General features: G+C 34.8%; 1 protein-coding gene across 12 annotated transcripts in view; it reads right to left on the reverse strand.

Annotated features, from left to right (window-relative positions):
- BIRC6 (baculoviral IAP repeat containing 6) overlaps window positions 1–16,823 on the reverse strand; it is a 236,286-nt gene that overhangs the window by 40,638 nt on the left and 178,825 nt on the right. For all 12 annotated transcript variants that reach the window (XR_001389958.2, XM_087436940.1, XM_087436939.1 and 9 more), the window contains one exon: window positions 3,302–3,512. Coding sequence is in view for 11 of the 12 variants with exons in the window: in XM_087436940.1 (XP_087293066.1) it covers window positions 3,302–3,512 (211 nt within the window). In the remaining variant the exon portion in view is untranslated. The remainder of the gene's footprint in view (window positions 1–3,301; window positions 3,513–16,823) is intronic.

Here is a 16,823-nt window from a genome sequence, read left to right on the forward strand (position 1 = left end):
AAATGAGAAATAAGTTAACAAGAGGAAAAAACACAGCAATAGGCATATAAACTTAATTAGAAAATTAGTACTTGCTTTAATTTTAAAAATAGCCTATACTAAATAGATGTACTTTATTCACCCTTACATTTCTTACTAAGAGAGCAGAGATAAAAATAATGTAAAATTTTTCTGAGCTGGGGTATACCTACACATTATTTTTAAACCCATAACTCCAAACCCCGATAAAGCACTAAAACATATCTTAAAAGCAATATATAAATAGAACATGTTTTCCTTGGCCCATTCTCTTCTCAAGGGTATCCTGGGGTTTTTAAAAAATATAGGTGGAGATGGGGTACGCATGTGGGGGGTGAGAGGGAAGCTCTGCACTTTGAAACAGTGTTAAAATTGAATTTAGGCCTATTTCTGTGGATATTAAAACTCTATAGGAAGTTGGACTATATTGTTCACTTTATTAGAGTTCTATTATAATGACAATATGAAAAGAAATACATCTTAAGTCTTGACGGGCTGGAAAAGAATAGATATACCTGCTCTGTGAAGTGGAAAATGAATTCTCGAAACCTTGCAAGGAAAGTAGGGATGTTATAACACGTATGTCTTTACTGGTTTGTCTCTCTAACAGAGGCTGTATAATGTAACAGGTATCATGACGGATCTCGACTAAGAAACATATTCAAATCCTAATAAAAAATGCTCTAGTAGTGTTTCTTCATCAGTAAAACAGTTATTAAAAATAGTTACTGCACAGGGTCACCATAAAGATAAAATAACATAAATGAAATAAACTCTGTGAACATTGATTATGATCTGTACATGCATGTTTTGTTGGTACAGAATTTAGAAGTCTCAAGTGTCATTTTTTTCCTTGTTGAACTAAGAAGGAAAGAATCTGAAGAATAATTTTTTCTAGGTAACCAAGTAGAAAAATAAAGAGCTCCAGTTAAATGAAACTCAAGCTATCTTCTATCTGAAATCAAATTTTAGTAGTTAATCATTAATTAATACACTTTATAAAGAAGTCAAAAGTTTAATTTTTAAAAAATTATACTGCAAATGTTATGTGAACTGGAAATACGTCAGTTTAAGAAAAGCAACGAAAAAGGCACTCTAGGTGTACAAATTCCATTCACTGCAATAAGCATCTTCTATAATTACCCTAGAACTCAATATAGTAACTGCATTTTTGCAGGATCCAATAGAAATTACAGCGTAAGGAAATATGTAGTATAAAGAAAGTTACTCTTATTTTAAAGGTCTTACTTTCACATTTGTAACATCACAAATTTGTGACATTATTTTTAACCAAAGTGATATTTATAACAACAGTCCAAATCTTTACACAATTTTTCATTTAAGAAATAAAATACTCCTGGGGACAAAACACTCAAGGCTTCATAAACTGTCAACTTTTAGTTATAAACTACTACAATACACCTCAAAACACAAAAATATAACGTACAGAAACACAGAGCAAGACTCCTCCTAAATATACGTGAGGGCAATTTCAAAGCTCTGTATACTTTATATTAATTGCTTTGTCAAGAACTATATGTTGATTGTACAGCAGTAAGGAACACAGATGGCCAGGGCAGAGGAATGGGATGGATGTTCAATTACATGTTTCTCAGTGTGACTTAGCTCAATTAGAAAAATTAGACCTGCAGTTCAATGACACCACACTATTTTTATATAATTATGCTGGGGGCTTAGGTCACTAGTTGGAAAAATTTTTGCCACAATGAAGGATGGAACCAACCATAATATTATTCTCTTCTCTATAACAGAAAAAAACCTCACGCTATCAAAGAAAATATACCTTTACATTTTCCCTCCCTGGTAAAGAGTAGTATGAACCTACAGCTTTTTATATTTCTACCAATTAGCTCTTCTTTAATCTCTTCTCTAATTTATGATTCTTACTGCCTGGTAGCAAGCCACTAGTTTTTAAAGAGATAATGACAGTACAGTACAATAAGCTAATAAGAGTTACAATTATCTGAAAAGTTGATTTCTCCCTGAAAGGTAAAGACTGACAAAAACTATTCCTCCAGTGACCAATTCTCTGCTGTCGTTTGACATATCCTATGTTTCTAAAATTTTAGATTCTTAAAAAATAAGTGAAAATAGGTAGAACAAATATATTGCAAAGATGGTTAAGAATATTAATTGACTCAAAAGACCACTGACAAAGGAATAAACTTCCATTGGCAGTATAAATGCCTTAAAAATCAGAATTATGCCACCTTTAAGTAAAACTGACAACCACTAAACAGATTTTAAGAGAAAGGAAAAGGTTTACTAGGTTATTTAAAAAGAGGTGTTTTGTTGGTTTTTTTTTTTTTTTTTTTTTGGTGAGGAAGATTGACCCTGAAGTAACATCTGTGCCAATCTTCCTCTTTTCGCTTGAGGAAGATTAGCCCTGAGCTAACACCTGTGCCAATCTTCCTCTATTTTGTATGGAGGACGCAGCCACAGCATAGCTTTCACGAGTAGTGTGTAGGTCTGTGCCTGGGATCCAAACCTGTGAACCCCAGGCCGCCAAAGTGGAGCACACGAACTCAACCACTATGCCACCAGGCTAGCCCCCAAAAGAGTTTTTGATAAGAGAACTCATCTGAATCTAGGGAGGTGTAATCTTAAAGATTCATTTAAAAATTCAATTTTACATGAAGATAAATACCAACTTTATTACAATTCCAACAAATAAATATTGAATCCTGTGACTTCTAAAAAAAAAGTTATAGCATGAATTATAACATAGGTATCAAAATGAAACAGGAGTAATCCATAAACCCAACAACTCCACTTCTATGAATTTACTTTGTGGAGGTTTCTACAAGCCCCAAAAGATGTATGTCTGAGGTTATTATAAATTGGAAATAACCTGAATGGCCACTAATAATAGATGGTTAAGTAAAATAGAGTATCTATAGCCAATGCATAATTAGAAGTATTAAGAACAATGTCAGCAATATGCATTTAATGACACTGAAAGGTGTCTTTGACCTCAATATTGAATAAAACTAGCATCTATCTGTATAACACGTACAATGTGACAGCATTTAAGAAAAACTCCATACCTATAGCTATAAGACCGCATAGGGAGATGTCTGATACGCTAATGTGAATAAAGGTTTCTAAGTGTAGGATTTGGTGGATACTTTTTTGTTGCAGTTTTATATACTGCTTGTGTATATGTGAGTTTAATTAGCATATATCATTTAAAAAACCCACAAAACTATTTAAAAAAGATTGTTCAAGGCAAGGTCAAGAGAAATGAAGAAAAGTAAAGTACCTTAAACGGTTGGTGTAGGTATCAACACAGGTCTTCATTTTGGCTAATAAAGTACCAACAGAAGTTTGACATTCTGACTGTTCTTCTTCCTCTTCACCATTCTCTGTAGAAAGAGGTAACAATAGGGGCACCATGGACGTACAAGAAGCAATGGCTCGGAGCAATTCCAGCAGAGCTCGATAGAGTGGCACATGTCTTGCCATGTCAAGAACTATAAGAAGAGGGGAAAAGCATAAAATGAGATCATGTGCAATATAAAACTAAGTTCACAGCAATGCAGCTTCTACTTGAATCTTAAGATTAACTGGTTAGCTGGTAAATGGAGTAATGCAGATGTTTCTGAAGCATCAATGTACAAAGTATAATAAGAGGCACTTTTAGGAAACAAAAATGAATAAGGCATAGAGTTGGGGAGAGAGCAAGAAATGTACTTAAGTAACTATCTAGTTATATTACCCATAAAAACTATTAAATAGCCCAGATAATACATCATGGCAGTAAATAAATTTATTACTATGAAGTGGAAATATATTTTAAAAATTAAATTGAAACGATAAAGCCAATAAATCTTAGGTAAAATAGAATGATATGACCAGTTTACCAAAAGCATAATTCAACAAATTGTTAAAAAATTGACTGTATGCTAACTTTTAATTATTAGCAACAAGTCAAATGAAATTTTTTATTAAAACCACATGTATCTAAGAATGGATTCCCTACTCTAAAAACATATATTGCCCCTAAGGTTTTTATAAAATGTTTATATGTTTTGTGGCTTTCTTCCAACCAGAATTTACTTTTGTCAATCATGTGAGATAAGGATCTACTAACTTTTTTCCAATACCAGTTACTGAATAAAGTTCTTCCGTAAATACTTGTTATTTCTGATGTTAGTTATTCCATAAATATTCACTGAAAACCTGCTGCTAAACAGGCTGGGAATACAGCAGTGAAGAAAACAAACAAAAATCCCTTCCCTCATGTAGCTTACATTCTAGCTAGAAAAGGACAAATGAGTAAACATTTTTTCACACACCAGTAAGTTCTCTGAATGCTACACAGAAGACTAAAACAGGGAGAAAGAACTGGGGGAGTATCTCAGGATGTAGGAATTGCCTCACTGCCCACAGAGCAATACTGGGATTAAAGTATGGGAGGATGAGGCATCACCTAGGAATTCTGGTCTTCATGTGGCAACTGATTTAAAGGGATAAAGGGCTTAATAAAATTGATTCTGATGGTCTGACGACAAATAGGCTTTTCAGAGTGATGGAGGAGTAGGCCCTAATTTCACACGTTGCAATGCTGATGCAGAGGACAGGGTAGGAAAGCATGACTGCCCATTCTTTCCTGATTTATTTGCAATTTTACCTTGCACCCTTATCATATATAAAGTTTCCATACATACTTGGTTATGCTTAAAGCCTCTTTTCCAACCCATGATCTAATCTTATTATTTACTATAATTTTATAGTATAACATAGTACACTACAGTTTTCAGGAAAATCCAGGTTAAAACCCAAAGTTACTAATCAACAGGCATAAAACACAACATTAATACTTGTGAGGATATGAGAAAGCTAGACTTATATCAACAGGTAGATATGCACATTGATAAACAATTTGGCATTATTTAAAATGCCCAGATTCTAATGGCTTAGAAATATCACTTGCTACTAAATACCTATAAATAAGAGTGATCAATATAATACTGTTTTCAATCCTGAAAGCTCAAAGCAACCCAAGAGCAATAAATTAAAAGACTAAATACATAATAACATGTCCAAATGATTCTACCCTATGTAACATTTAAAAAGAATAAAGTAGATCTGTCTCCTACATGTATATTTGAGGGAAATAACTTGCAAAAAACACATGAAGATGACATTTATGTGAACACATACTCAAATATTATTTATTTTCTATGGCTGGGGTACTATGTAGGAATACTTAGAGAAAAAAGATGAATTTCTAAACATTCATTTTACATACAGGAGTAACACCTCAAACTGATTATCCTGACAAATAGTAAAACATTCCTGATAAGGCTATAGTCTCTTTTGACCATTTCTCTCCTTCTCTAGTCCTTTCACCAGGCTTATCACTTTGGTATGTATACATGTAAACCTTTTTCTATTCAATGACATTTCTGTGTGTGTATTATTCTTTGGAGAAGGCATTATTATCCCCATTGTGTGCATGAGGAACTAAGATTTAGTAAGTTGCACAAAGCAGCTAAATAGAAGATAGCAAGACCAAGACTGACACCTAGGTATATCTAACTCCAGAACTTTTTTCATTATACCATGATGCTTCCTGAGTTGCCCAATATGGTAACCACTGGCCACATATGACTACTTTAATTAAAACATGGGCTAGCCGCGTGGCTTAGTGGTTAAGTGTGCGCGCTCTGCTACTGGCGGCCCTGGTTCAGATCCTGGGCACGCACCGACGCACCGCTTCTCCGGCCATGCTGAGGCTGCGTCCCACATACAGCAACTAGAAGGATGTGCAACTATGACATACAACTATCTACTGGGGCTTTGGGGGAAAAAAAAGGAGGAGGATTGGCAATAGATGTTAGCTCAGAGCCGGTCTTCCTCAGCAAAAAGAGGAGGATTAGCATGGATGTTAGCTCAGGGCTGATCTTCCTCACAAAAAAAACAAACAAAAAAATAATTAAAATGTAAAAAAACTAAAAATTCTGTTCCTCAATTTACTAGCTGCATTTCAAGTGATCAATAGCCACACGAGTCCATACTGGACAGCATAGATATAGAATGTTTCCATCATAGCAAAAAATTCTCTTGGATTGTGCCATCTTCAAGAGGCAAATCCCTTAATATTGTTTACATACACAAACTGTGAAAAGTATGCAGGCATGGGCTCTATCCACAGAGAACCTTTTCTAGAGGTTCTAAGTGTCACACAGCCAGCTGCTATGCTTAAAAGAAACAATCTTTAGACATGTTCAAAAGAGCATGAATATTTTATTTCAGGTTCACTTCAAAATAAGGGATACATACATGTACTGGATATACTTGTATAGGTATAGAATACTGAGACTACTAATCACAAACAAGTAATGGTAGATTCATGTAGGGAGAAGGACTAGGGTTTGGAGGGGCAATGTTAGGGTGAATTACTTTTCATCATATACCTGTTTGAAATGTTTTGTAATGGTTTATCAGAGTATCTGGCATGCAGTAAATATTTTCTTGACAACATAAGATAATGTAGTAATTATCAGATCATAGTAACTTGATAACACATAGATGACTTAAAGAACTTAAGATATAAACACATGTACAAAAGGAATCAAGCTATGATCTTGTTCCAGTTAGAAAAAGCAACAGAAAATATATTATTATATATTCTTTCTAGTTAAAATCTTAAAAATTAATCTGACCTCTATATAAAAGGAAAAATACTTAGCATTTTAAACAGCGTGTTCATTAAGGGGTAGAATTTTGTTTTCCAATGTTATTGAATAATGTATAGTTATAGCCTTTCCATAGAATTTGTGTTGTCTTTCCTTACATTCTCTTGAATGGAGTTCTATGAATGGAATTTATGTTCCATACTACAATATGGCCTCCAAATAATCCATACTCCACTGCTCTGCAACATTCTATTGCCCTAAAAATAAAACCCAACACAACAAAGCATGGCTTTTTATAATATATATAATTAAAAACATATATTCTCGGATTAGAGGAGCAGTAAAATAAATTATATGCTAAATTATATCTTATTAAGTAACTCCAAACATTAAGGTGATAGAGGGTTATTATGTATACACAAAAACTGTCTTAGAGGTTTAATAATTGACACTTTGCCAAGAAAATAATCAATGGGACTAAAAATTAACACCAATTTTGTTCTTACAACAAAATAATTGAGGCAATATTGTGTTCTTATTAAAAGACACACTGGAGAATTAAACCTAAAATGTTCTGATATATAAATAAACTATTTAATCCAAAGAATATGAAGAAATAATTTGACAAAGGAAATTTTAAATAAAATGAAACAGTACATCTCCAAATGGCATGACATTAGTTTCCCACTGGCCAATTTTTAAGGATAAAGGTATAAATCACAGTACATTGATTACTAATCCCCAAACGAAAATAGCAATTATAAACAGTATGGTTAGTTTTCATGCTTAAATTGAAAGACAACTAAGAAAACAAATAAATGTGGCTTCATATAAAACTCAGATGAAATCTAAATGACATGTGATATTAATTAGGAACAGTAATTAGTGGTACTTAACTGGTAGTACATACTACAAAACTTTTAATAATGCCTTTGATCACAGGTAACTAACACGAAAGTACTAAAATTTATTTGTTTCCTAAGTACCAAAAAAAGGACTCAGAAAAGAACTGAAATCTCTAGACTTCTAGTCTAATACTATTTTCCTGCTGATTCTGCTTTACAAGAAAACAAATTTACACATTAAGGGAATAATCATGATGCTTTAAAATCAGAGAAAACCAGACACTTTTCCGAACGTGATTATGATAATAATAATAGCAGCTAACACTGGGAGCACAAGCGCCAGGAACTGTTCTCACCATTTTACATATATTAACTAACTTCTCACAACTCTGTGAGGTAGTATTATCTTCATTTCCTACGTGAGGAAAGTAAAGCACAGAAAGGATGAAGAACTTGCTCAAGGCTGCATAAGCAGTGCAGTGGAGAGAGCAGAATGCACACGCAGGTCACCCAGCTCTTAAGTTCAGACCCTTAACCACTGAAGTATAATGCCACGCAAAGGCCAGAGTTTCGGAGAAAAGCACTAGCATGATTTACTAACACAGAGAGAAAAAGTGTTTTATGCATGGCAAAAAAATTTAATATGACCTGAAATTCCTCATAACAGTCTCCTTAAAGCACATTAAAAAGTGCTAGTTGTCTTTAAGCTTTAATACTATATAATTCATAACCTTAAAAAAATATTTTCAACATATTTTTACAGCACGGCCTCAAATTTAGCTTTCTACTACATTCACACGGTAAAATGAAAAATTTAGCTTTTTCAGTATTTTAATTCTCTGGAAGCTTAAAGTGTCAGGCTTTTCTAACTGTTACTTTGTTACAAAAAAATTCTTTAAGTAACCCAAGCAAAATCATGAAATCATTTCCAGATGATTTATAACTTTTAAAATCAATTTATGGAGGCATAATTTACAATCAATAAAAGGAACTAATTGTAAGTGTGCATTCAATGACTTCCGACAATAAACACTCCTGTGTAATCACCGCCCAAATGAAGATAGAGAACATTTCTATTATCCCCAAAACTTCTCCTTATGCCCATTTGCCATTAATCATTCTCTTCTGGCCAGCTTCAGGCAACCACTTCTATGCTCTCACTGTAGAAAGCAGATAAACAGAGAAACCAACAATACTAAACAGGTTCTTTTTTTTTGAGGAAGATCAGCCCTGAGCCAACAACATCCATCGCCAATCCTCCTCCTTTTCCTTCCCCCAAAGCCCGAGCAGATAGTTATATGTCATAGCTGCACATCCTTCTAGTTGCTGCATGTGGGACGTGGCCTCAGCATGGCCGGAGAAGCGGTGCATCGGTGCGCGCTCGGGATCCGAACCCGGGCCGCCAGTAGTGGAGCGTGCTCACTCAACCACTGAGCCACGGGGCTGGCCCCCAAATAGGTTCTTTAAAAAAAAAAAGAAAAGAAAATCCTAATAGCCCCATCACAGTTAAAGAAATTGAATTCTTAACTAAAAATCTTTTATTAAAGAGCTCCAGATGGCTTCACAGGTAAATTTTATCAAACATTTAAAAAATATGTAGTATTAACCTTACATGACCTCCTTCAGAAAATAGAGGAAGTGGGAACAACTCATTTTGAGGACAAAATTAACCAGACACCAAAATGACACAAAGACATTACAAGAAAAAAGAAACTACAGATCAATACCCTTCATGAACACAGAAACAAAAAAGGATAATCAATCACAACCAAGTGAGATTTATTCCAGGAATGCAAGGTTGATTTAACATTTGAAAAGTCAATGTAATTCACCATATTAACAGACAAAAAAAGAAAACTCTTATGATCATCTGAGCAGATCTAAACTAACCATTTAACAAAATTCAAAATTCATTTACGATAAAACTCTAACCAAACTAGAAATAGAAGAAAACTGCCTCAACCTAATAAAGGGCATCTAAAAAAACCCTACATCAACCATCATATTTAATGGTGAAAGACTGAATACTTTTCCCCAAAACTGAGAACTTCTGCAAGATCTAAACAGTACAACTACAAAAATTTTTTTTAAGAAAACAAACAAGGGGCCGGCCCAGTGGCGCAAGCAGTTAAGTGCGCACGCTCCACTGCGGCGGCCCGGGGTTCACCGGTTCGGATCCTGGGCGCGCACTGACGCACCACTTGTCAAGCCATGCTGTGGCGGTGTCCCATATAAAGTAGAGGAAGATGGGCATGGATGTTAGCCCAGGGCCAGTCTTCCTCAGCAAAAAAAGAGGAGGATTGGCAGATGTTAGCTCAGGGCCAATCTTCCTCATAAGAAAAAAAAAAGAAAAAAAAGAAAGCAAACAAGGCATACAGATTGGAAAGGAAGAAATAAAACTGTCTTTAATGTACATGGCATGATTCCCTACACAGAAACCCTAAGGAATGGTAGAACTAATAAGGTAGTTTCACAAGGTAGTAGGATATAAGGTGAATAAATAAAAATCAACTATATTTTTATATACTAGTAACCACAGGAAAGTGAATTTTTAAAAAACAGTATCATTTATAATAGCATAAAAAATGAAATTGGGAGCCAGCCCTGATGGCCTAGTGGTTAAATTTCGGCGCACTCTGCTTCGGCGGCCCAGGTTCAGTTTCCGGGTGCGGAACCACACCACTTGTCTGTCAGTAGCCATGCTGTGGCAGTGGCTCACATAGAAGAACTAGAAGGACTTACAACTAGAATATACAACTATGTACTGGGGATTTGGGGAGAAAAAAAAAAGAGAAAGATTGGCAACAGATGTTAGCTCAGGGTGAATCTTTCCTAGCAAACAAACAAACAAAAAAAAAATGAGGGGATGGCCCAGTGGCATAATGGTTAAGTTCGCCTGCTCCACTTTGGCAGCCCAGGGTTTGCAGGTGCAGATCCCCAGTGCGGACCTATGCACCGCTTGTGAAGCCACACTGTGGTGGCATCCCACGTACAAAAACGGAGGAAGACTGGCACAGATATTAGCTCAGGGCTAATCTTCCTCAGCAAAAAGAGGAAGATTGGCAATGGATGTTAGCTCAGGGCTGATCTTCCTCACCAAAAAAAAAGAAAAGAAAAAGAAATTAGGATAAATTTGACATAAGTTCAAGAGTACAAAACACTGCTGAGAGACATTAAAGGAAATCTAAACAAACAGATATACAATGTTCACAGATTAGAAGACTCAAAGTTGTTAAGAAATCAATTCTCTCCAAATTGATGTATAGGTTGAATGCAATTTCAATCAAATTCACAATAGGCTTTTTGTTGGGGGTAGAAATTGACAAGATAACTGAAATATGTATATGCAAATACAAAGGACCTACAGAACCAAAACAATTACAACTGAATTTTATTTGCCATAAGATTACGAATTTTACAATTAATGCATCTTAAAGAGTAAGTATAAACTCTACAGATATTAACTGATCAAATGCTTGCCTTTTTGAAACTATCTAGTGGAACAAAGGAACAAGAAAAAGAAACAAAAAAAATCTACAATGATACTTTGACTAAAAAATAATCCCTAGAGGAGAAAGCCTCTCAGTAAAAACAAAACAAAACTTCTTCATAAGTCATGTAAAGCTTGACTGTTCGCTTTAATATATGACCGACAAAAATATTTCCACGTAGAATTTCTATTCATTCCAGCCCACATCAAAGTTTTAAGGGCTTAGCTATATAAACTTTGATGTCCCAACACCAGCTTTTCTCTCTTTTCCCCATTTTTGATAGAAATAGCTAAACTATTTAAGTCCCAAACATTTTTATACTCTCATCTTCTTCTATTACCAATCTGTCTGTTTATACTTCTACCTGTACATATGCATAGTCATTAAATGTTACTCATTACTATTTCTGGATGGTGGTACATGAGGTAATTTATTTTTAAATTAATTTCTACTTTTTCCTTTATGCTTTTAGGCATTAAGTTATTTACAGAATGCATAAAATGATGTCTTAGATTTGCTTTAAAATAATCTACTATGTCTGTTTATGCGTTTGGAAAGAATTGGCTAAGGATACACATAAAAGCATGGCCACATGTTTACCACTGATGAAGTTGGGTGATGGTGCTCATGGGGGTTCATTATGCTACAACCACTAGTTTTACATATTTTGAACTTTTCCATAATAAAAGATTTTATTAAACTGTCATGGTCACAAAAGAAAAAAAGTCTGAGGAATGTTCCAGATCAAAGGAGATGAAAGAGGTTACAAAATGTAACATGTGATCTTAGATTAAATTTTGGACCAAAAGCAATTTTTTTTCTTTGCTATAGAGGACATGATTGGGACAAAAGATGAAATATGGATGGTATCTGTGGATTAGATGATTATATGGTTGTACTGTATCAGTTAATTTTCTGATTTTAATTACTGTAATGTGGTTATGTAGTAGATTGCCTTTGTCTCAGGAAATAAACCCTGAAATACTTAGGGGTAATAGGGCTAACATGTCTGCAACAGATATCTCACAAATGGTACAGAAAAAATAATGTGTGTATATGTATAAAATTTATATATGTTTGTATGCATGTACAGATAGATAAAAGAAAGGAAGGAAGGAAGGAAGTTGGTATGAACCTTTCATAAAGGTGTGGGGAAACAGCCACTCAACATGACTGCTATAATGCCTACAAGCACAAGTTAAAACCTGTCAAAATAACAAATTGATTTGACAAACAAAGTGAACAAAATAACAAAACAACCATTGAATCAGCAATTCTAGTAATTCTATAAATTAATCCTATAGATAAAATTATCAAGGTCACCAAAATTAGTCACTGCAGCACTCGTTATAAACAGTAAAAGAATCAATTTATGTTTATCAGTATGGAGCTGTTTTAATTACTAAATATCAATTATGCAGTAATAAAAATGAAGATGTGCTTTACGCTGCATTGGAGAAAATTCCAAAGTATGTAATTTGGGGGTGGGAGGAGCAAGGCATAGAAACAGGGTTGTATGGTACACTGTCATTTGGGCAAAACATAACATATAACAAAACAACAACAACAAAGGAAGGAGACTATGTATTCGTATTTACTTGTTATATATATATACACACACAGGATCCCTATAAAAAAATATAAGAAATTAGTACTATTGATTATCTTTTGGGAGCTGAACTAGCTAGCTATAGGACAGGGGCAAGAAGACAACTATTATATTGGATACCATCTTAAAGCTTTTGAATTTTGAAACAAGTGAAGAATATAATACTTGAGTAAAGAAAAAGTTAATATATTTTAATATTCAATAAAACTGATTAATGTTACAAGGGAAAGTACCATACTGTACATTTAGGCATGTGCTGCATTTTTACTTTCAAGAAATTAATGGATGCAAAATATCCCACTGTAAGGATACAGAATATTTAATTAATAAGAGAGCTTGAACAATTTTTACTAGGTTTATAAGGCCTCAATTTTTTTTTTTTTGGCTGAGGAAGATTCACCCTGAGCTAACATCTGGCCAATCTTCCTCTATTTTGTATGTGGGCTGCAGCCACAGCATGGCCACTGACCAGCAGAGTAGGTCCGCGCCCGGGAACTGAACCTGGGCCACCAAAGCAAAGTGCACCAAACTTAACCACTAGGCCACTGGGGCTGGCCCATAAGGCCTCAATTTTTTTTTCTTGCTGGCATGACACCATGAGGAGTTCAGTGGACCTGCTCCCCAGGGAAACTGATAAAAATTCTTAAAAAATCACTACCACTTAGGGTGTTTGGAAATAGGAGTCCTAAGAGCATACAACAAACTGAGAAAACATTTGCTAGCCAGTTATCCAAAGATTTCCATTTGTACTCTTTATAAACTCACTTAGCAAAATACCACACAGTGTTTTATTCTTCCCAACCCTGTTCCATGTAACATACAATGAGAAACAGAATAGAACACAAATCATCCCAATAAAAATCCCAAGTTATTTTGTGGATATTGACCAACTGATTCTAAAATTATATGAAAAGGCAAAATACCCAGAATAGCCAACACAATACTGAAGAAGAAGAACAATGTCAGAGGACTGATACAACCAGACTTCAGGACTTACTATTAAGCTACAATAATCAAGACAATGTAATATTGGCGAGAGAACAGACATACAGATCAATGCGCCCGGGGTTCGCTGGTTTGGATCCCGGGTGCTCACCGACACACGGCTTGGCAAGCCGTGCTGTGGCAGCATCCCATGTAAAGTAGAGGAAGAGGGGCACGAATGTTAGCCCAGGGCCAGTCCTCCTCAGCAAAAAGAGGAAGGATTGGCAGATGTTAGCTCAGGGCTGATCTTCCTCACAAAATAAACAAATAAATAATAAACAAACTATATAAAATCATAGCACTTTAGACAAAATTATACAAGAATGGAAGTGACCCAAGACATGTTGATTTTTAAAAAGTAATTAAATGGCTATGAAGTTATCAAGAACAAGAAAAACCACAAAATGAGAAGCTACCTCTCCATTGTAAGAATAATGCCAAGGACAGCCTAGCTTGCTAAAGCTCAATACGGAAGAAAGGGGAAAAAAGATATGACAGATATGCAAGCACATGCATGCTTAAAAATTTAAATTTTTTTTTAATCTGGAAACAAATGGGCATAGAGAAAATAAGACAGCCATTCTAAAAATAAATGAAACATGGTATTTTCTTTTATTCTATTGGTATTTATTTTATTCAATTAACTTGGCAGTGGGAAGAGCCAACTGGGAATCTTAAATTATGGAAACAGAAGATATTCTCTTCATATCAGGGAGGGATGAAAGCAAAAGCTATGGAGACAGGGTACTAGGCAGCAGACAATGAGATTGAGAGTAGTCCAAACAGGATGAGACATAAATTTGTAGGTTTGACTTACAAGAAACTTTAAATGAATTTCATTACTGTGTCATTTCTTATGATATGTATTTTAAACTTAAAATATCAAGTTTTTGTATGTTTGCATTTTTTAAACAAGTTACATAAACAGGAGTGCTCATTTTAAGGTCAAATTCCACAAGATATAAATGCCTCTGGCAATCTACGCTTATGTCTGGAACCTGGAACATGGTTATTTATATCCGATTTTAAATTTTTTTTTTTTTTTTTAAGATTTCTGAATATCCCTAGAGAAGGGAATTTGGAAAACTAAGGGAGAGCTAATTTATGCTCTTTTTTTAAGGTATGCACTTTTATACTACCACGTATGGGTGGTCAGTGAACAAAAGGAGTCAATAAACGTAACAAACTCTTAATGAAAACCTGCCCGTTAGAGTACAAAACAGACCGTTTCAACCTTGAATTCCTTAATCCTATTTTTTGCCATGAAGAGCTTCATCAGAAAACTCTAAGTCTTTAAACTTAGCTCCTTTTCACACGGCACACTTCATTGTTACTGCAGGATTAAATGCGAACAGTCTGACAAGAAAGAGCAGAGGCACAACATTGTTGTGCGATGCAATGTCTGCAGGGGTGGCCTGCAGCTCCCTCTTTACTCAGCAAGTGCATGTTCAGTGTTACTGCTTACGACTATGTAAGCAAAGTCACTACCCTTATGATCCTCAGATATGCCTGGTTGCTGAATTATGAAATGCTAGAAAAATATCTTGGGATTATCATCCACAACTACAGATAACAGTTGTGTGACATTACTATAACTGTTCCAGTAAGAGAAATTTTCTAATTTGAAAACAGTTAACTAGTACTAGGTAGAAGAATAAAATTCTCATTTTCTGTATTTGAAACTACAACATTTCAATGAGGAAAAGAATATTCAAACGGCTGAAAAGAAACACAACAGTTTAAAGGTTCATCAGATAGATAATTCATAAGAAATAACCATAAATATTAGCAGTTTTTGTGAAACATACGATTCAGCATGTATAAAAGCTAAAAATAATTCTAAGACAAACACGGAACACATTTACTGTTTAGCTTATTACTGGCAGAGGCTATCAATTTATACCAAACAGTTACAGTGCAATTTACCATGGATTACTAATGAAGATGACCCATCCCTTCGGGAGAACTGAAAACATTTGCCACCTTCTATATGAAGCTTGCCCAGGTTTTGTTCACTTCTTTTTCTCTGTGTGTAAACAGAAGCTCTCCATGAAGAGAAAATGTTTGTTCATCACTATTGTGGACTAAAGCAGGATATCTGATAACACTTTATTCCTGACGCAACGTAGGGTAAGGAACACTTTTCTTTTAATTATTTTAAAACTCTGACATTTAGTAACTTCATTGTTTTAGGCTAAAATATATGGTGATTATACATATATATCAGACATAAACTGAAGTTCATATTAAATACATCAGCATAGCCAGATATACATATAAAATTTAAAAATATATTTATACCTACTAAATATAGAATCATAATATATAAATGGCAGATTTTAATGTGCCTTTTCATTATATTTTCTATTATTCTGTCCAACTGTTAAAATGATAATAGATTATTTGAAGTTGTACTAAAACACATTTTCTATCATTTTCCACCATCTTGACAGAGCAAAACAGAACTATGCACTGAAAAATTATGCAAGAAAAACAAGTATAGTAAACTAAATTATTTACTATTTCTCTATATAGTTCAAAGGTATCTTTCCAAGGGATTTGTTTCACAATCAATTTTCTTTTTCTGTAGACCAAGAGATTTTCTGGGAAAATGGGTACTTCTGTCATCACTACAGCAGAAGATGTAAAGAAGAAAAAGAAGAATCTATCTTGGGGCCGGCCCCGTGGCTTAGCGGTTAAGTGCACGCGCTCTGCTGCTGGCGGTTTGGGTTCGGATCCCGGGTGCGCACCGACGCACCACTTCTCCGGCCATGCTGAGGCCGCGTCCCACATACAGCAACTAGAAGGCTGTACAACTATGACATACAACTATCTGCTGGGGCTTTGGGGGAAAAAAAAAAAAAAAAAAAGAATCTATCTTGGTCATGTTAGGCATTATTGGGATAGTACTTAACCTCGCAGTAATTGTTTTTGTGTATATCTATACCTCACTCTGATAGTCTCTTTCATAGGTTACATTCAGGACAAAACCCAGAATGATTTCTATGACTATCCTTTAAAAGGACATTTACAGAAGATTATGACACACATTCCAGGGTAAGTGCCTTGCTTTAAGTACTGCATCAGAGTAAGTGCCTTGCTGCCAAGTATAGCAATGAATATGGACAATAAAGATTTACTGCCAGAAAACATGCAAGATCCGGCAACATAAAACAAGACACAAAAGCAACAATGCCACAGACATTTTTTC

The sequence above is a fragment of the Ceratotherium simum genome, chromosome 11 (assembly GCF_057802395.1).
Source record: "Ceratotherium simum simum isolate JZ-2026a chromosome 11, ASM5780239v1, whole genome shotgun sequence".
NCBI classification, from domain to species: domain Eukaryota; kingdom Metazoa; phylum Chordata; class Mammalia; order Perissodactyla; family Rhinocerotidae; genus Ceratotherium; species Ceratotherium simum.